Source organism: Sarcophilus harrisii, chromosome 1, assembly GCF_902635505.1.
Source record: "Sarcophilus harrisii chromosome 1, mSarHar1.11, whole genome shotgun sequence".
Classification (NCBI taxonomy): domain Eukaryota; kingdom Metazoa; phylum Chordata; class Mammalia; order Dasyuromorphia; family Dasyuridae; genus Sarcophilus; species Sarcophilus harrisii.
The window spans coordinates 492,096,989-492,113,474 of NC_045426.1; the positions used below are offsets into that span (position 1 = coordinate 492,096,989).

The 16,486-nt window shown below is 32.5% G+C and overlaps 1 protein-coding gene across 2 annotated transcripts in view; it reads right to left on the reverse strand.

Moving 5' to 3' along the window:
• The window catches only part of RBBP8 (RB binding protein 8, endonuclease), an 80,909-nt gene that overhangs the window by 7,838 nt on the left and 56,585 nt on the right, over window positions 1-16,486 (reverse strand). For both annotated transcript variants that reach the window (XM_031946533.1, XM_031946532.1), the window contains 6 exons: window positions 15,622-16,231; window positions 15,139-15,265; window positions 14,597-14,688; window positions 11,633-11,747; window positions 3,113-3,271; window positions 1,548-1,617 (listed from right to left, as the gene is read on the reverse strand). In XM_031946533.1, coding sequence (XP_031802393.1) covers window positions 1,548-1,617; window positions 3,113-3,271; window positions 11,633-11,747; window positions 14,597-14,688; window positions 15,139-15,265; window positions 15,622-16,231 — 1,173 coding nt within the window. The remainder of the gene's footprint in view (window positions 1-1,547; window positions 1,618-3,112; window positions 3,272-11,632; window positions 11,748-14,596; window positions 14,689-15,138; window positions 15,266-15,621; window positions 16,232-16,486) is intronic.

Consider the following 16,486-nt stretch of genomic DNA (forward strand, 5'->3'; position numbering starts at 1 on the left):
AACTGTATCCTCCTTAAAGAAATCAATATATGAAAATCTGAAGATGAATGACAAAATGACTTCACATTACAAAAGAGTTAATTGCTTTAAGAAGTGAATTCTCAACAGTATTTAAAATTTGTTCGACTTAAACCCGATTTTCACATAATTCAAACATGTTCTCTATTTCATAAAAATAAGGTACTACTATCTAATTCCACACTTAGGCCAATACACATATATCAAGCAAGAACTTTACTTTCAAAATTATTTCCTAATTGTTTTACTTTCATTATAGGACCTTTCCAGATCCCTGATCCTTAGAATAAAGAATGAGAAATGGTCAAGGAATATAGCTATCACACAAGTTGTTGAAATCAGGAAGATCTGGGTTCAAATACTATTTCTGACCCTATTACTTATGACCACAGGCAAATTCCTTCACTTCTAAGTCTCAGTTCATTTATATATAAAATAAGGATAATAATAATTGTAGTATCTGCTTCTCAGGATTGTTGTGCAGTCCAAAAGTATGTAAAACTCTTGGCAAACTCTAAAAACTCTACTGTCAGTTATTCTTATTCTTAAGTATACACAATGATGCTTTACAGAAAAAATTCTAGACTTCCCTGGAAGATTATTTGAAAGATAACCTTGATTGAAGGGGCAAAAACTTTAACCCTAATAGATTTTCAGGTCAGTGGCTGCTATCTTCCTCCTGCTCCCTCATCTCATTCTACCTCCAAGTGGGGTTTGCTGGCATATCTAGGAGCAGAGCTTTAACAAAGCCTGACTCCCTCAGCCCCACCTCCAGCATCTATATTCTATAATTGCCACACCCTCTTTAAATTCCTGAAATTAGAGATGAGTTGATTAAAATTCTTTGCTCACTGAACAATTTGCCAATAATATAAATGCTAAAATTGTTTTTAGTAGCACAATTCATTTTATGTTTTAAAGCTTCTTTCCTTTTTAACTATGCATATCAGGTTCTTTTTTTCTCTGAAAAGAAATAGTGTACAAACTGAATGACAGAAAATATGATTACCTATGTATATATGTAGTACGTATGTATGTTAAATCAACTCTGCAAACTAAGGATTACTAGAATTTTAAATTTTTACCAAAAGGTAAAATAGAGATATCAGAACATATAATCTGGTTACTAAAGGTTAAAAAGTAAAATTTTAATCCAAAAAGAATACATTACTGGAGAAAAAAATCAGGCAAATTTTCATATAATTTGATAATCTTACAAATAACAATTTCAACTTTGAAAATCAATCAAATAAAAGATGCCTGGGTACCATAATGAAATGGAGTGCTATGGCCAATTCCAAAAGTAACAAACCTTTTTTCCTAAAAAGTTGTTTCCTTTTCTCTGCTTGACCTTCCTTCTTCATAATGCTTCCATGAACTGACCTGGATATTTTCCAATGACATTCTTTTTTCTTTGTTTATAAATAATGACTTTTAGTAGTTCAAGACAACCTTCTTCCTTAGAGTGATAGTTTTACAATTCTTACAATTATCCTCTAATATAACCTATGTCCATCAAGATGAATTACCTTTCATCATCTTTAAAATAAGGCTCCACAAATGCTTTTTGTTTGACTTTATCAGGTATATCTTCATGATCTGCAAAAAAAATCCCAATGCTTATGTTATAAACTGATTATGGAAATTAGAAGAAATCAATAGTATTCATAGCTGCAGAGCTGGAAAAAACTGATGATACTATTGAGTTCAATCTCTTCATTTTACTGACGAGGTCCAGACATACTAAGTGACATTCCTCAGTTCATGAATGTACATAAATAGCTGAGACAGCATTTGAACCCAGGCTTTTTCCTTCCATTTGTTTACTTGATTGGGTGGCATAGACTCAAGCAAAATATAACTCAATTCAAATTCTTTGGCTTGGTTCCTTTTTCATCTGCAAAACAGGACTATTACTACATGTGCATATCAGTACTCTCTTATGAAGTTAAAATCAAAAAGTATATGTGAAAGGTTTAAAACTTTAACAAGAACTCTAAATTTAAGGTATCACTATTTTCTAATACTTCACATATAGATATATAATAGAAATATTTTTAGGAGAAAAAACTAATCCTTTTATCAGGTACACAGGGAAAAGTGCTTAAAAGAATAAATATTAAAGCTTGTGGACCCTAACTAGAAAGCTTACTATTAAAGTCATATTCCTTCCTTAAAAAAATCTTCTCTCTTCATTATCATCATATTAGGCATGGCGAATATAAGTCTAAACATGGCTTTTATCCTCAGAGATTACAATCTCATTAGGTAGGAAATAAACATAAATTAAAAAAATAAAAAATATTAATACAATATATAATGAGGTCCTTTGCATTAAATTATTTTGAGGGTCCTTTCCAATGGCAAAATTCCATTATTCTAAGTAAAGAATACAGCTGCAAATTAAATGAAAATTCAGAAGAGATATTATGGAGTGGAGAAGCTGAGGAAGATTTCAAAAAGGGTAGTAATTAATTCTAACTTGTGAAAGAAACTTTTCTTTAAAAAAGATGATCCTAGTAGTATTCATATTACTTCTGATTATTTTTGGCAGAAAAACTTAACAAAAGTCTTGTCTGAAAAGTTGTAAATCATTTAGCTTGATCTGATACCATATATTAGATTGGAGCTTTATGGTCTTAGAAAATTCCAATATAGACTATTTGCTGATAATTTCATGTAAGTACAAAATTCTCCCTTTAATATCTACTTTACCTATGTAAGTGTCCCCTGAAAAAAATCCCATACCTCTTTTGTAACCTTAATTACTTTAAGTATTAAGGGTATCTGAAATGGGAGAAGATAGGTCTAAATTATTTAGCTTTTTTCTCAATCTCTACCCATTCCTCTTCCTACTCTATAAAGATTTTAGTTTTCACATGAAATTTTAAATAATTTATTTTGAAATCAATTCAAATGAGAAAAGTGAACTCAACAGCTAATGAACCAGTGTATATATGCCTTTTAAAATTAGGATGATCATTTATTATATTAGATTCCAACAGGTCTAGTCCTGATTCAGAAGGTTCCACTACAATTTTCATGAACAGTTGATTAAAAGACGAGTTATACTTTAAAAGACCAACACACTTACTATTTAATTTCTTTGCAGCAACTGATAATTCTTCATATTCTACTTGGAGATTTTCTTCTGGTTCACACAGTGAACTATCTGTCAAATAGGATTCATATTCTTCACGTGTTGTCTGATCAAACAATTCTGATAAGCTATCATTCACTTTTCTTTCTCTCTCTATGAAAAAGATAAGTTGTTTTTAGGCAATGAACAATTCATACACATATAAATATAAGGAGCCAAGGAACACAAACTCTGAATGCTGTGGAATTACATCAAATATTTATAAAAGAACCTAACGTTTTACCATGTGTCTATAAAAGATCTCACAGCCATAATTCAATTATCTTCACTTTTAAAATAGGGATAAATTTTTGAGATTTTAACTTTTTTTTTGTCTTTAAATTATTAGGCATATGGTTGGTTGGTGTGGGCTATAGCACATAACCAATGAAGAAACAAAGAACGGGAATAAAAGGAGTAAATTAGGAATTATCTAAAAGTTTGGTTGTGTGTCTAGGGCAAAAAATGACAGGAGGAGTGCCTAAGTATTACACTGGTATTCTTGTGATGTCGCATGAAAGAAAGAACTCCAACCTGTTAGGTGGACACTTTATGACAAACTTAAAGGAGGTTATGATCAAGAGTCATATAGTGTGGGCATCTCTAGATTTGTAACATTCTGCATTACTGGAGAGAGTTTCCAAATGACAAAGAATAAAGACCCATTCAAGTTTTTGGTTTTTTTTTAATGTAAAACAATGCCATATTAGTTATTTTATACAAGAAGACTTGAATAAAAGGGGGGAAAAAAGGAAAGATATTGGTATCTATATTGGTAAATATTGGTAGATATTCATCCATTTCATTTAGACTATAAGATTTATTGGCATGTATTTAGGCAAAAAAAATCTAACACTTGTCTTATTTTCCTTCTTCATTGGTGATGAATTCAGTCCTTTTTATTTGATTTTTTAACCTTTTTTCCTTTTTTAAACAACATTAACCAAAGGTTTATCTATTTATTGTTTTTATTTCATAAAACTAGTTTCTAGTTTTATTCAATGGTTTTCTTATTTTCAATTTCTTAATCACTTGATTTTCAATTGTGTTTAACTGAGTATTTTTGATTTCTTTTTCTTTTTTAATTTGTATGATTAATTAATTGATCTGCCTTTTCTCTATTTTATTGATATAATTAAGAGATATAGATTTCTCCCTAAGTGTTCCTTTGGCTCAATCCCCCTAAGTTTTGGGATGTTGTCTTGCTTTCATTTTCTTTAATAATAAAATTATCAATTGTTTCTACAATTTGTTCTTTGCCTCATTTATTTTTTTAGGATTATTTAAGTTCCAATTAATTTTTAATATTTCTTTCCATTGTCCATTACTGAATGTAATTTTCTTTGCATTAATACCTAAAAAGGATATATTTTTTGTTTTTTCTTTTTTTGCATTTAGTTGTGAAGTTTCTATGTCCTAATACTTGGTGAATTTTTTGTATTAGTGCCACGTACTAATGAGAAAAAAGGTATATTCTTTCCTATTACATTCAATTTTCTCCCACGATCTACCATATCTAACTTTTCCAGAATTTTAATCACCTCCTTAACTTTTCTTACTTTTTTGGCAGGGGGGGGGGGGGGTTTAGATTTTTCTACTTCTGAGAGGGGAAAGTTGAAGTCCCCCATTTATATAGTTTTATTATCTATTTCCTCCTGTATTTCACGGAACTTCTTCAAAAATTTAGATGATACCATTTAGTACATATATGTATAGTAATTTCATTGTTTGTGGTATCTTTCAGCAAGATAGTTTCCTTCCATATCTCTTATAATTTGTTTTACTTTGTCTAAGATCATGATTGCCATCATGCTTTCTTTGCTTCAGATGAAGCATAATAAATTCTGTTCTAGGCCTTTACCTTTATCTTGCGTGTGGTTTCTCTGCTTCAAATGTTTGTTGAAACAACACATTGTAGGATTCTGATTTTTAATTCATTCTGCTATACACTTCTGTTTTACGGGTGAATTCATCCAATTCAAATTTATAGTTTATATATAGTTTATATTTATAGTAACTGTGTACTTTCCCTCCATGCTATTATTCCTTTGTTTACCCTTCCCATGTCTTACCCTCATCCTTTCCCTCCTTACAAATATTTTATTTCTGATTACAGTCTTCTCCAATGTACCCTCCTTTTTATCAGTCCCTCTTCCCCTTCTATTATTCCCATCCCTTTTTACTTCCTTTTAGAAGAAAATAGATTTTTGTATCCAACTGTGTATGTTATTCTCTCTTTGAGCCAATTTTGATGAGAGCTGTTCAAGTTTTGCCCACCCCACCTTTCTTTCTCTCCACTATAACAGGTTTTTCATGCCTTTTTTATGTGGGATAACTTACCTCATTCAATCTTCCTCCTCCTCCTTCCAATTTTCCTTCTTATCCCTTTATTTTATTTTTTTTGGGGGGGGATTATCATCCCATCAAAGTCAACTTATATCTGCACCCTCTGTCTATGTACACTCCTTATAAGTGCTGCTAGTAATAAAGTTCTTAAGAATTATAAATATTATCTTGTATATTTAAATATAAATAGCTTAATCTTGAATTTCTTGTTTTCTTTTTCTGGTTTCATGTTTACCTTTTTATGTTTTCTTTGAGTTTTACATATGGAGGTCAAATTTTTTTATTCAGCTTTGGTCTTTTAATTAGAAACACTTGAAAATTCTTTGTTAAATATCCATTTTTTCTCTGAAAGATTATATTCAATTTTGCTGGGTAGGTAATTCTTGGTTGTAATCCTAACTGCTTTGCCTTCTGGTATATCATATTCTAAGCCCCACAGTTGTTTAATATGGAAGCTACCAAATTCGGTGTTATCTTAATTGTTGTTCCATGATATACTAATTATTTTTTTGTTGGCTTTTTGAAGTATTTTCTCCTTAATCTGTAAACTCTGGAATTTAGGTATGATGTTCCTGGGAGTTTTCATTTTGGGATCTCTTTCAAATAATGATCAACTGATTCTTTCAATTTCAATTTTGTCCTTTGGTTCTAATATATTGGAACAGTTTTCTTTGATAATTTTTTGAAAGATATTAAGCAGGCTTTTTTGGTTTGTTTTAAATCATAACTTTCAGATAGTCTAAAATTCTTATATTATCTCTTTATCTTGATGTTCTAAAAAGTCTAGCTTCCACTTGGTTTAATTCTAATTTTTAAGGAATTATTTTCTTCAGTGAGCTTATGTTTTTCCTTTTCCATTTGGCCAATTCTAGTTTTTAAAAGAGTTATTTCCCTCGATAAATTGTTGTATATCTTTCCTCATGCTAGTGACTCTTTTTTCATGATTCTCTTGCATCACTCTCATTTCTTTCTCCAATTTTTTTTCTATTTCTCTAATTTGCTTTTCAAAATTAAAATCCTTTTTAAGCTCTTCAAGGAATTCTCTTTCAGTCTGAGACTAAATTTTATATATATATATATATATATATATTTGAGGCTTCACATGTAGCCATTTTGATGCTATTATCCTCTTCTAAATTTATGCTTTGATCCTCCTTGTCAAATTCTTTTGACAAATTCTTTTTTTGTTTTTACTATTTTTTCTACCTTTTTTTTTGTCATTTAGCATTTTTAATGTGTGACTTGGGCTCTGCTCCTGTATGATCCCAAGTTTTTAGTTCTGTGGCTTGGAATCTTACTACTGGCTTTCTCTGTGGTTCAAGATTTGGCTGCTTGCTCTCACTGGAGGATAAGTTATACTTCTGGAGTGTACTGGAGGATGGGGTATACCTGAGTTTAAGTGTTGGCCTGTTATTCTTTCTAGTGGCTGGCTCTAGAAGAGGAGTAATCTTACTGATGTACTGCAGGAGTGGAACCTGCTGCTCAGATGCTACAGAAATAGTTTCTCTGCTAGAAGGCTTCAAGAGTAGGATCTCATTGTTGGCCAGCCTCTGTGTGGTGCTTCATTACAGATCAGCAATAAGTCAAGGCCTCCTTGGTAGGCTTGGAACCTTGCTGTAAGACCCTTATTGTGAGGCTGGCTGCTGTTGTTGCTCTTGAACCTCACTCCCCTCCCCCTAGTGAGCAGCTTTCTTGTCCTGGTAATGAGCTGCTTCCTGCTCTCCTGCTCCCAGATCAATTCTAATGTCATTTTTTAATTGTTTGGATGGGAATCTAGGAGAGCTTCAGAGGGTTCCTTCCTCACTCCACCATCTTGGCACCAGAAGGCTCTATTCATGTGTTAGTTCATATGTGATGCTTATTGGTAGATCTGAGATTTTCATGAAGTTAGCTACTCCTTCCAAGCCTTTTTATAATGTTTTCCCAGAGACCTTTCATATAATACTCCAAAGTATTAGAAGATTTTCTCTTGCTCATTTATTTTCTTAGGGATCCAATGTAGCAAATAAGCTACCCCTTCTATTGTCTAAAACTTTTGCTATATTAGCATTCTAACTTTTTTCAAGTCATAAAAAATTTTAATGAAAATTTCTGTGTATAAAACATTGTTGATATTAAGCTATAACTAACCTGTGCTCAACATGTAATTTGTATTGTCATCTGGTTTAACTGTAAAGTTAATTTTTTTTTTTAAATTGCAGTGGTAATTTCATGATTTGTAGTCATTTACTATTAATATTAATGATGTTAATTTTTATAAGCAAACAATTTAGAATCATTGAAAGCACTGTGTCCCAAAGGCAATCCTATTTCACTTTTTTTCAAAATTCATAATTATGCACCTGGCTCATTTTCCCTGTTCAACAGATTCTGTTTAAGAAACACATGCTGGCTGAATAAAAAGGCCAATGGTGAAAGTTGAGGCAATGTATAGCTTTTCATCCCCTTTATTTTTTTAATGTAGATGGTTAAACTTAATCTCATTTCCAAATTCTTTACTTCTTTCTTGCCCCTTTCCTACCGATCTGAGAAAGCAAGAAACATTTTACTTTTCCAAGCTGTAAAAGAAATAAAAAGCAAGAAAAATGAAGCAACTGATGAACGTTGAGTACAGACCGAAACAAAGAAAATACGTTTCAATCTGCAGAATCAGAGTTCATCACTTCTCATTCTGGAGGTCGATAGCATTTTTCATTGTGACTCTTCTGAAACTGTTATTTATTGATCAGAGTAGATAAATCTTTCATAGCTGATTATTGTTATAACATTGCTATTACTCAGTACCATGTTCTCTTGGTTTTACTCATTTCACTTTGCATCAATTCCTAGAAATCTCAAGTTTTCTGAAACCATCTTACTCATCATTTCAATAGTATTTCATCACAATTATGTACCACAATTCTCAGCTAATCCTCAATTGATAGGCATTTCCTTAATTTCCAATTCTTTGCCATCATAAAAAGAGCTGCCATAAATTTTTTTTTACTTATGAATCCTTTTCTTTTTATATCTTTGGTACCACAAGTTGTAGTTATTGTTGGGTCTAAGGTATGCAAAGGTTTATAGCCTTTGGGGGACAATTCCAAATTGATTTCTAAAATGGCTGATTGCATTTATTTAGTTGTGCCCCACTCTGTGGCCCCATTTGGGATTTTGTTGGCAAAGATAGTGAAATAGTTTAGTATTTCCGTCTTCAAATCATTTTACAGATGAGGAAATGAAGTAAACAAAGTTAAGAGACTTGAGCAGTGTCACACAGCTAGTAAATGTCTGATGCCAAATTTAAACTTAGAAAGATGACTCTTCCTGACTTGAGGCCCAGCACTCTCTGCGCCATGTACCACCCAATTGCCCCGCAAGATGATTGGACCAAGTTTACAATTCCACCAACAATGCATTAGTGTCCCTGCTTTTCTACATTTTCCCCAGCATGTCAATTTTCTTTTCTGATGTGTTAGTGTAAAGTATAAATTAATACCTCAGTGTTACAATTTGCAATTCTCCAATTATTCGTGATTTAAAATGTTATTTGAAATTAATTTTTATCATCCTCAAAAAAAATTTATTCTAAATGCAGATAGTGTAGGTATTAAAACAAGATTTTTTTTTGGAAGTCACATTTAATGATAAAAAATATGGAAAACTGCTCAATTTGTTCTATTTTCAAGTCAAGCACAGTTGAATCATGATAATATTTCTAAAGTAGCCTTTATTCAATGAAAAAAGTAAAAAATAACCATGACTGAAATTTCCAGATATAATTCAACAAGGAATTTAGGCCAGAGGAAATTCTGGGAGATGCTTAATGTAAACATCCTTCCTAAAAAGTGGCAGCAAAATATGTCATTGGGTAGAAAATAAGAATTGGTCTACCTGGGGCAGCTAGGTGGCTCAGTGAATAGAGTACCAGCCCTAAAGTCAGGAGGATCTGAGTTCCAATCTGGCCTCAGACACTTAACATTCTCTAACTGTGTAACCCTGGGCAAGTCACTTAATCCCAATTACCTCAGTAAAAAAAGGTCTAACTTTGAACAAGGGAAGCCAAGTAGCACAGCAGATAGAATGTCAGGCTTGGAATCAGAAGACCTGAATTCAAATCTAACCTCTGACACTTATTGGTTGTGAAACCCTAGGCAAATCCTTTCTCCCTGTTTGCCTCAGTTTCTTCATCTGTAAAATGAGCTGGAGAAAAAAATGGCAAATCACTCTAACTTTCCCCAAAAAATCCTCAGTTTCTTCATCTGTAAAATGAGCTGGAGAAAGAAATGATAAAATCCCAAATGGCATCACAAGGAATCAAACATAGCTGAAGTGAATGAACAACAAACTTTGAATAAATTGGATATATTTTTGTCTTAAAGCTATGTCTGATATATGAAATCATGAAGAATGATGTTGTTTAAACACACATTCACATTCTCATGATCAAGTAATGTAATTATTAAATCTTATTATTAAAAGACATCTTAGTGATGACCAAAGTCAACTTTTCATCAAATACTAGAATTTCTGGGCAAATAAGTGGTGCAGGAGATATAGCACTGACCCTGAAAGCACAAAAAACAAGAAAGAACAAACAAAACAAAACAAGTAAAAATTGCCTATTTATATTACGCCTTATAATCACCTTTTTCTACATGTCCAATGATGGAAATTTAAGACTTCTATTTTTGGCTGCTGGACAACTCCGGCTGAAAAATTTTCCCTTATGTCACATCAAGATTTGCCTCTTTGAAGCTTCCATTTATCAGATGTAGAATTCATCTTCTTTCAGTTACATAGTACAGTTACTAGTGTTTTTGTATGACACAAACATTTACAACCTGAAATATTCTGAAAATTCTCTGCTTCTTTGATTATATAATTAATTTTTAATTCAAAATTTTTATACAGTCACTTGGCCTTCGGCTCTAGGCAGCCAGATATCAGATATTGGATGTATCTGGCTATTCTCCAGCAGGAGATATAGAGTTGTAGACATAAGCAAATTTTATAAACTTAAACATTCTGACTTACTCAGGTATATGGTTTGGGGAAATAATGAATGAGAGATAAAGAAACATGGAGTCTAAGCAAAATTCTAGTTGCTTGTTTTTTTCTGCCTGAAGTAGAAGATGTAAAAAGGGAGTAATATGATTTAGTTTCAGAATCCCCCCCAACAAGTTGACAACAGCTCAGTAGTTCTACTAAGAGGTATCCCTTTCTATTCCTCACCATTATATGAAAGGAGGGCATGAATACAATTTTAAGCAATGCAACTCTCTTGTGCTTCACTTTGAGATGTCTGGGAGCCCTTGAGTGGGAGAAACTTTGTTGGTGGTGATGGTAGCAGACCATACTGTCCTCTTAATGATTCATTTACTGTAATGTCAGTGATGTATGGGAAAAGTGCAGTAATCAGCATTCTTCCTATCTCATCAAAACCAGAAGTTTAAGGTGAGGAGTTAGCTAGCTTCACATCAGAGTTTGGAGACCTTTAATTTGGCCAAGTTGTTTTCTAGAGAAGTAGAAAAATGTAACTAGAGAAAATCCAAAAAGTGCAGCATCTTTCTTAGAATATTGGCTTACTTGCAAATGGCACAATGGATAGAGTGTTTGGCTTGGAGTTAGGAAGACTTTAGATTAAATCTGAGCTTTAGACATTTACAAGTTGTTAGGTCATTTTGCCTCTACCTCACATAGTAGTTGCTTAATAAATGTTTGTTCCCTTCCCTATCAGATTTTTTTAAAAAAGCAATTTTATAATATTGCTTGAATCCACAAAAGCACATGTTTCTCATATATGCTGTCAGTTTTACACCCCTTTTAAAAACATTTAAGAGGTTCTAATTTCTTAAAAAGAACCACAACAATTTTAGGTTCAAATAGGTTTTTTTGATGAAATTTCCCAAAAACTTCCTTTTGGATATTGACTGAGATAATACATAAATCAGAAGAAAATTTTTAAAAAGGTTTATAGTGATATGGTCAATTTTTTTTTATATGTTAAATGAGCTGACTGGACACAATGATCTTTATAGATCCTTTCAGCTCAAATCCTATCAGCTTATAATTAAACAACATGAATGCAAATACACAACTTTCTTCTACCCTCAAAAGGAAAAAGAAAAAAAAAAAATCAACCCTTACTTGGACTTTTCTCTTCCTTCTGCTCCTGCTTCTTGATTTTTAAAAGCACAGTTTCACTAATCAATGTACAATCCATGTCCATAGTCTCGCCTCCTAATCTTGATTGACTACCATCCTGAATAAATATAAAAGAATTGACATTTTCACCAATTATCCCTTTAAAACTTGTGAAATATATATATATCACTTACATTTATGATAGAGATGTGTATTGACTCAAAAGAGAATTAAACCCCTTAGGGTTTCATGAGTAATAGATAACTCATAATTTAAAAGATGCTTTTTACTGGTAAAACCTAAGATTCTCCTGCCTTATCCTTTCTCATTTACCTCAAAATCTGGTAGTTGTTGGGCAGTAAGAATATAATAAATATAGCCTATTTTTAAAACCCCACAATTTCTCTAGTAGCTGAAATAATCATATACACTCTTACAAACTAATTTCTTAAATAACATGAACCCCAAGCTTAAAACAAAATAATGAAATTTTTCATTCTTTATTTTTATTTTAACTTTTTGCATTTGCAGTATTAACACTGCAACTAAAAGAATTAAAATACTATTATCTTGCAAACTAATGAAAGTCATTTTTCTAAAATTGCTTTGTGACCTAATAATAATGGTTCACTTACATGTCACTGAAAGTTTTATAAAGTTTTTAACTCATAACAATCCTGTAAAGTAGCTACATTCTTTTCACATATTATTGCATGAAAAACACTGGATTTGGAATCAGAAGACCAAGGTTCAAATACCTTGATCTTCCCCAAAGTGGCATAGTTTCTTCCCAAAAGTGACACAACTAATGTCTTAAGTGAGATATGAGGCCACAGTTCTTGACTACAACTCTAGCATTCTATGCTAATATTTTTTATCTTCAAGGTTACATTAATGCTTTTTCAACACAGGGATTCTTAACACACTGTAAATTGTTATTTCACAATAACCCAATTTAACTCATGGAAACAGTACGAGAATCAGTCACATAACTCTTATTTTTCCTTTTTTTAGAAATTCAATCAATAAACAAATATTTATTAAATTCTTTCTGTATATTAGATGATGAAAATATAAAGTCAAAAAATGAAAACTGACCTATGCCTTCAAAGAACATATACTCTACTGGAGAAGGTAACATGAACTCACATTAAGTAGGAGAGAATTTGAGGAGGAAGCATTAACAACAATTTTTAACTTTGCTGTATCAATAGGTCTCTTTGGTTGACTAGTGAAATTGATGAAGTCCTTTTCAGATTAATATTTTTCAATACATAAAATAAAATAGAATTTCAAAAGAATTATAGTGAAAGGCAGTTATCAAAAAATCTAAAAAGTTCGTGGACCCAGGTTAAGAACCCCTAAACTAGGGTAACCAATAAAATTTTCACATAAGTAACGACAGTGAATTGAGTCTTAAAGGAAAAGAAAGATTTTAAGAAGCAGTTTAAGGAATGCATTACAGTCATTAGAGACAACTTGTACAAAAGCAATACTGAGTTTCAAACACAGCATTTTGCAATAGAGGAAGCTGATAGGCTTGAAGTCACATCTGGATTCAGTTCTCAGGCCCTTAATTTCTCTGTTTCAGTTCTAAGGTCCTAGAGTGTCAAGGAAGCATGTTTGGTTACGTGGTTACAGAGTACACGAAAAACAGTGAAGCAAAAATAAGTTTTGGGATCAAACATCTATAGATGAATTTCATTTTACAGATATGGGAAGGGAAGCCCAAGGCTATTAAGTGATTTGTGCAAGGTGATACAGGTAATCCTCAAAGGAAGGATATGAACCCAGGTCTCCTGACTCCAGAGAAGTAGTCTTTCTATTATACCAAGCAGACTCCCTTACTCTAAAAGTGAAGGCTGGAATCGGATTATAAAGAACTTAAATGTCAAATAGAATAGCTTTTATTTTATGAAAGTTGTTTTATTAAAGAAACAAAAGCATTAAAAATTCTTAAGGGATGATATTATCACAAAACTATTTGGGCACTGTAGATGGGATGAAAGGAACAAAAACTAAGCGAGGAATTCAGCTAAGAGACTTTTAGAATAATGCATTAGAATAATTAACTAAATTATGGAGAAAAAGGGATAGAGATAAGAGATACTGTAGAACTGTATGTGAGAAGTAGAACTGATGAAATCTGTGGGATTTGGGAAGTGGGAAAGTGTAGTGGGGTGAAACTATTGGGTTGATGCACTGAGATAGGAACTGCTGAGCGCTTGAGGCTAACTTCTGATTGGACGATACTCTATGGGCATATGCTTGGAAAATGGTCCTTTCCACTATCCCTACTGATTCAATGAATGGTGTATAGAGGATTATAGGAGGGACTAGAAGGTGGAGTAAAGCTAGCCAGGGACACATTCTCGGTAGTAGACAAGGAGGAAAGCAGTTGCAGAGATTCTGCTTCCATCCTGTTCAATCCTGCGTCTGGGAACCAAGAATAAAGATTAAGGCCTTTTGCTTATCCTGACTCCGGCTGATTCTGGTGTGTCCTGGGTGCTAGCGCAGTCGTTACAGGAAAGGGAAGAATCAAGGATGAATCCAAATTTTACAAAAAAATAGGTGACTAAAGTACTTCTAACAGAAACAAAGAAATCAACTCCCTTTTAGAAATGTTTGCAATAACAATCTAAATACACATGTCTATTAAATAAATATTAACATGGGAGTTAATCAAAACAACTCAAAAAACTCAAATTTTAGCTCAAAAAACAAATTAGTACTGGATATATAGACAGAGAGATACTTATCTTATACATAGAAATGATTACTGAGCCCTTGGGAATTGATATAATCATAATGAGATCACAAGAACAGGTACAGACAGAAAAGAAGAGGGTCTGGTAATGAAGAATTGAGTTTACACATATGGTCAATCAGTAGAAGAATCCTAGTTGTGCAGATGAATATTCTTTTAAATCAATTAGAAGCAAATATGCCTTCATTTCATTAACTTACCTTTGTATCTATTACAGTAATATCCATTTTATATTGAGAAAGATCTGCTGCTGGATCTATGCTCCACTGGATATTTTCTAAGGATGATTTATCTTAGAGAAAAAAAAATTCATAATTAAAATTTGAATTGTGAATTTATATAATTTTAAAACTAGATTATTTAATACATGTCTAAAGTTGGTAACATATTAATCTTACTTTAAAGAGCTAAACTATAGTATGGATTTGGTAAAGTTAGAATCCATATCTTGATGTCTTGTGATGATTCTAGTTCAAACTCTTTCTTACTAAAAGAAATTACTAAAATTAGGTCTCTCAAAAAAAGATTTGACATAGACTAAGTCACAGGTCTACTCATTTCTTTCTACTGTCAAGAAACTCCAATTTCTCCTTTTTGCCTCTAACCCTAACCCTAACCCTAAATGCAATAAATAAAAATTTCTTATAATTCAACTAATATAATAAGCACTGCTATTTTAGTTGACATTTACATTCATTTTAATGATTTTTTAAAAATAAACTGAGAACAGATACATACATACCTTGATTATCTTGTAGAGCTTGTGCTTTAGTTAGTCTACAAGGATTTAACTGAAGAACTGAGGCAAGTTCACAATCTCCATGTCCCATCCTACCTTTCATTTTTATTGGCTCATAACCACCAGTAATCTAAGAATAGATGACAGTATTAGTACTTGAAAGAAATTTACAAACAAATCCCTGAACACCTAGCACAACAATATGCCTTCAGGCCATCCAAAAGATACTTTGAATCCAAACTTATATGTGGCAGTGGAGGGCTTTTGGAGGCAAGATTTTCTTCTTTCATTTGTAGCTATATATTTTTTTTCTAGGGATGATTTATTATGGGACAGGATGATATATTCCTGGAAACAGGGATCCTCTTGGGAGTCTCTGCTTGTTAGGCAGCTCCCATTTAAATTCGTGTGCCTAGAGAAAGAGCCCTTAGGAAGGAATTTCAAAGCAACATCAAGAGTTATTTGCCTAAATCAGTTTTTACACACCTCATTTCCTTGGCTTTTTTCTTTTCGATGGATAGTTGAAAATCGATCAGATAGATCCAGGGGTTTATCCATTACAGACTCTCCATTTACAGATTGTGGAATATCCCCTCGAAAAGGAAAAGCATTTTCTTTATCAAAAGAAGTTTGGGGGCAATGTTCACTTTCTTCTTCAATCTTCTTCCTTTTGGTTCCTCTGCTTCCCAGTGGTTTCAATGGCACAAAAAGATCATTTTTTTCAGTAGTTTCATCTTTTGCATTATCAGTCTCAACCTGTGTACTTATTGATTCACTTATATTCTTTCTCACAAGCATTTGATTAATGGAAGAAGAATGATCAATGACAGTGCTTGGTTGAGAACCAAAATTAAGGCATGTAACAAGGCTAGTGTCTTCAGATTTTGATCTAGTTTTCTGTGGTTTAGAATTAGAAATAATGCTTAGGGAATTTGTTTTGAGATGGGGCTTTTTCCCAGCTTCTAAAAGAGAAGGAGACAAGCTTGTATTCAAGCCTAAACCATTTTTCACATTAGAAACAGCCCCAAAAACAGGAGAAGATGCCCGAGCAGCCCAGTCAACTTCTGGTGGAGTCCTTGGAGAAGAATCTGAAAATCTAAACAAATAAATAAAAGTAGTAAAATATCCTGTTTGTTACTGGGGAAATAAGAAATAATCCAGAGAGAGAGAAACAAATGCTAAAATCCTGATTAAATGACACTGACCAATAACATATCAAAAAGCTCTGATTTTTGATCCCCAAATTATGACAATGATGTTTACCTACTGGCTAGCTACATTATACTTTTTATCAGGCAAAAGGGAAAAATACCAGTATCACTCCATGCCCAATTAAGTGCATTAATAATAA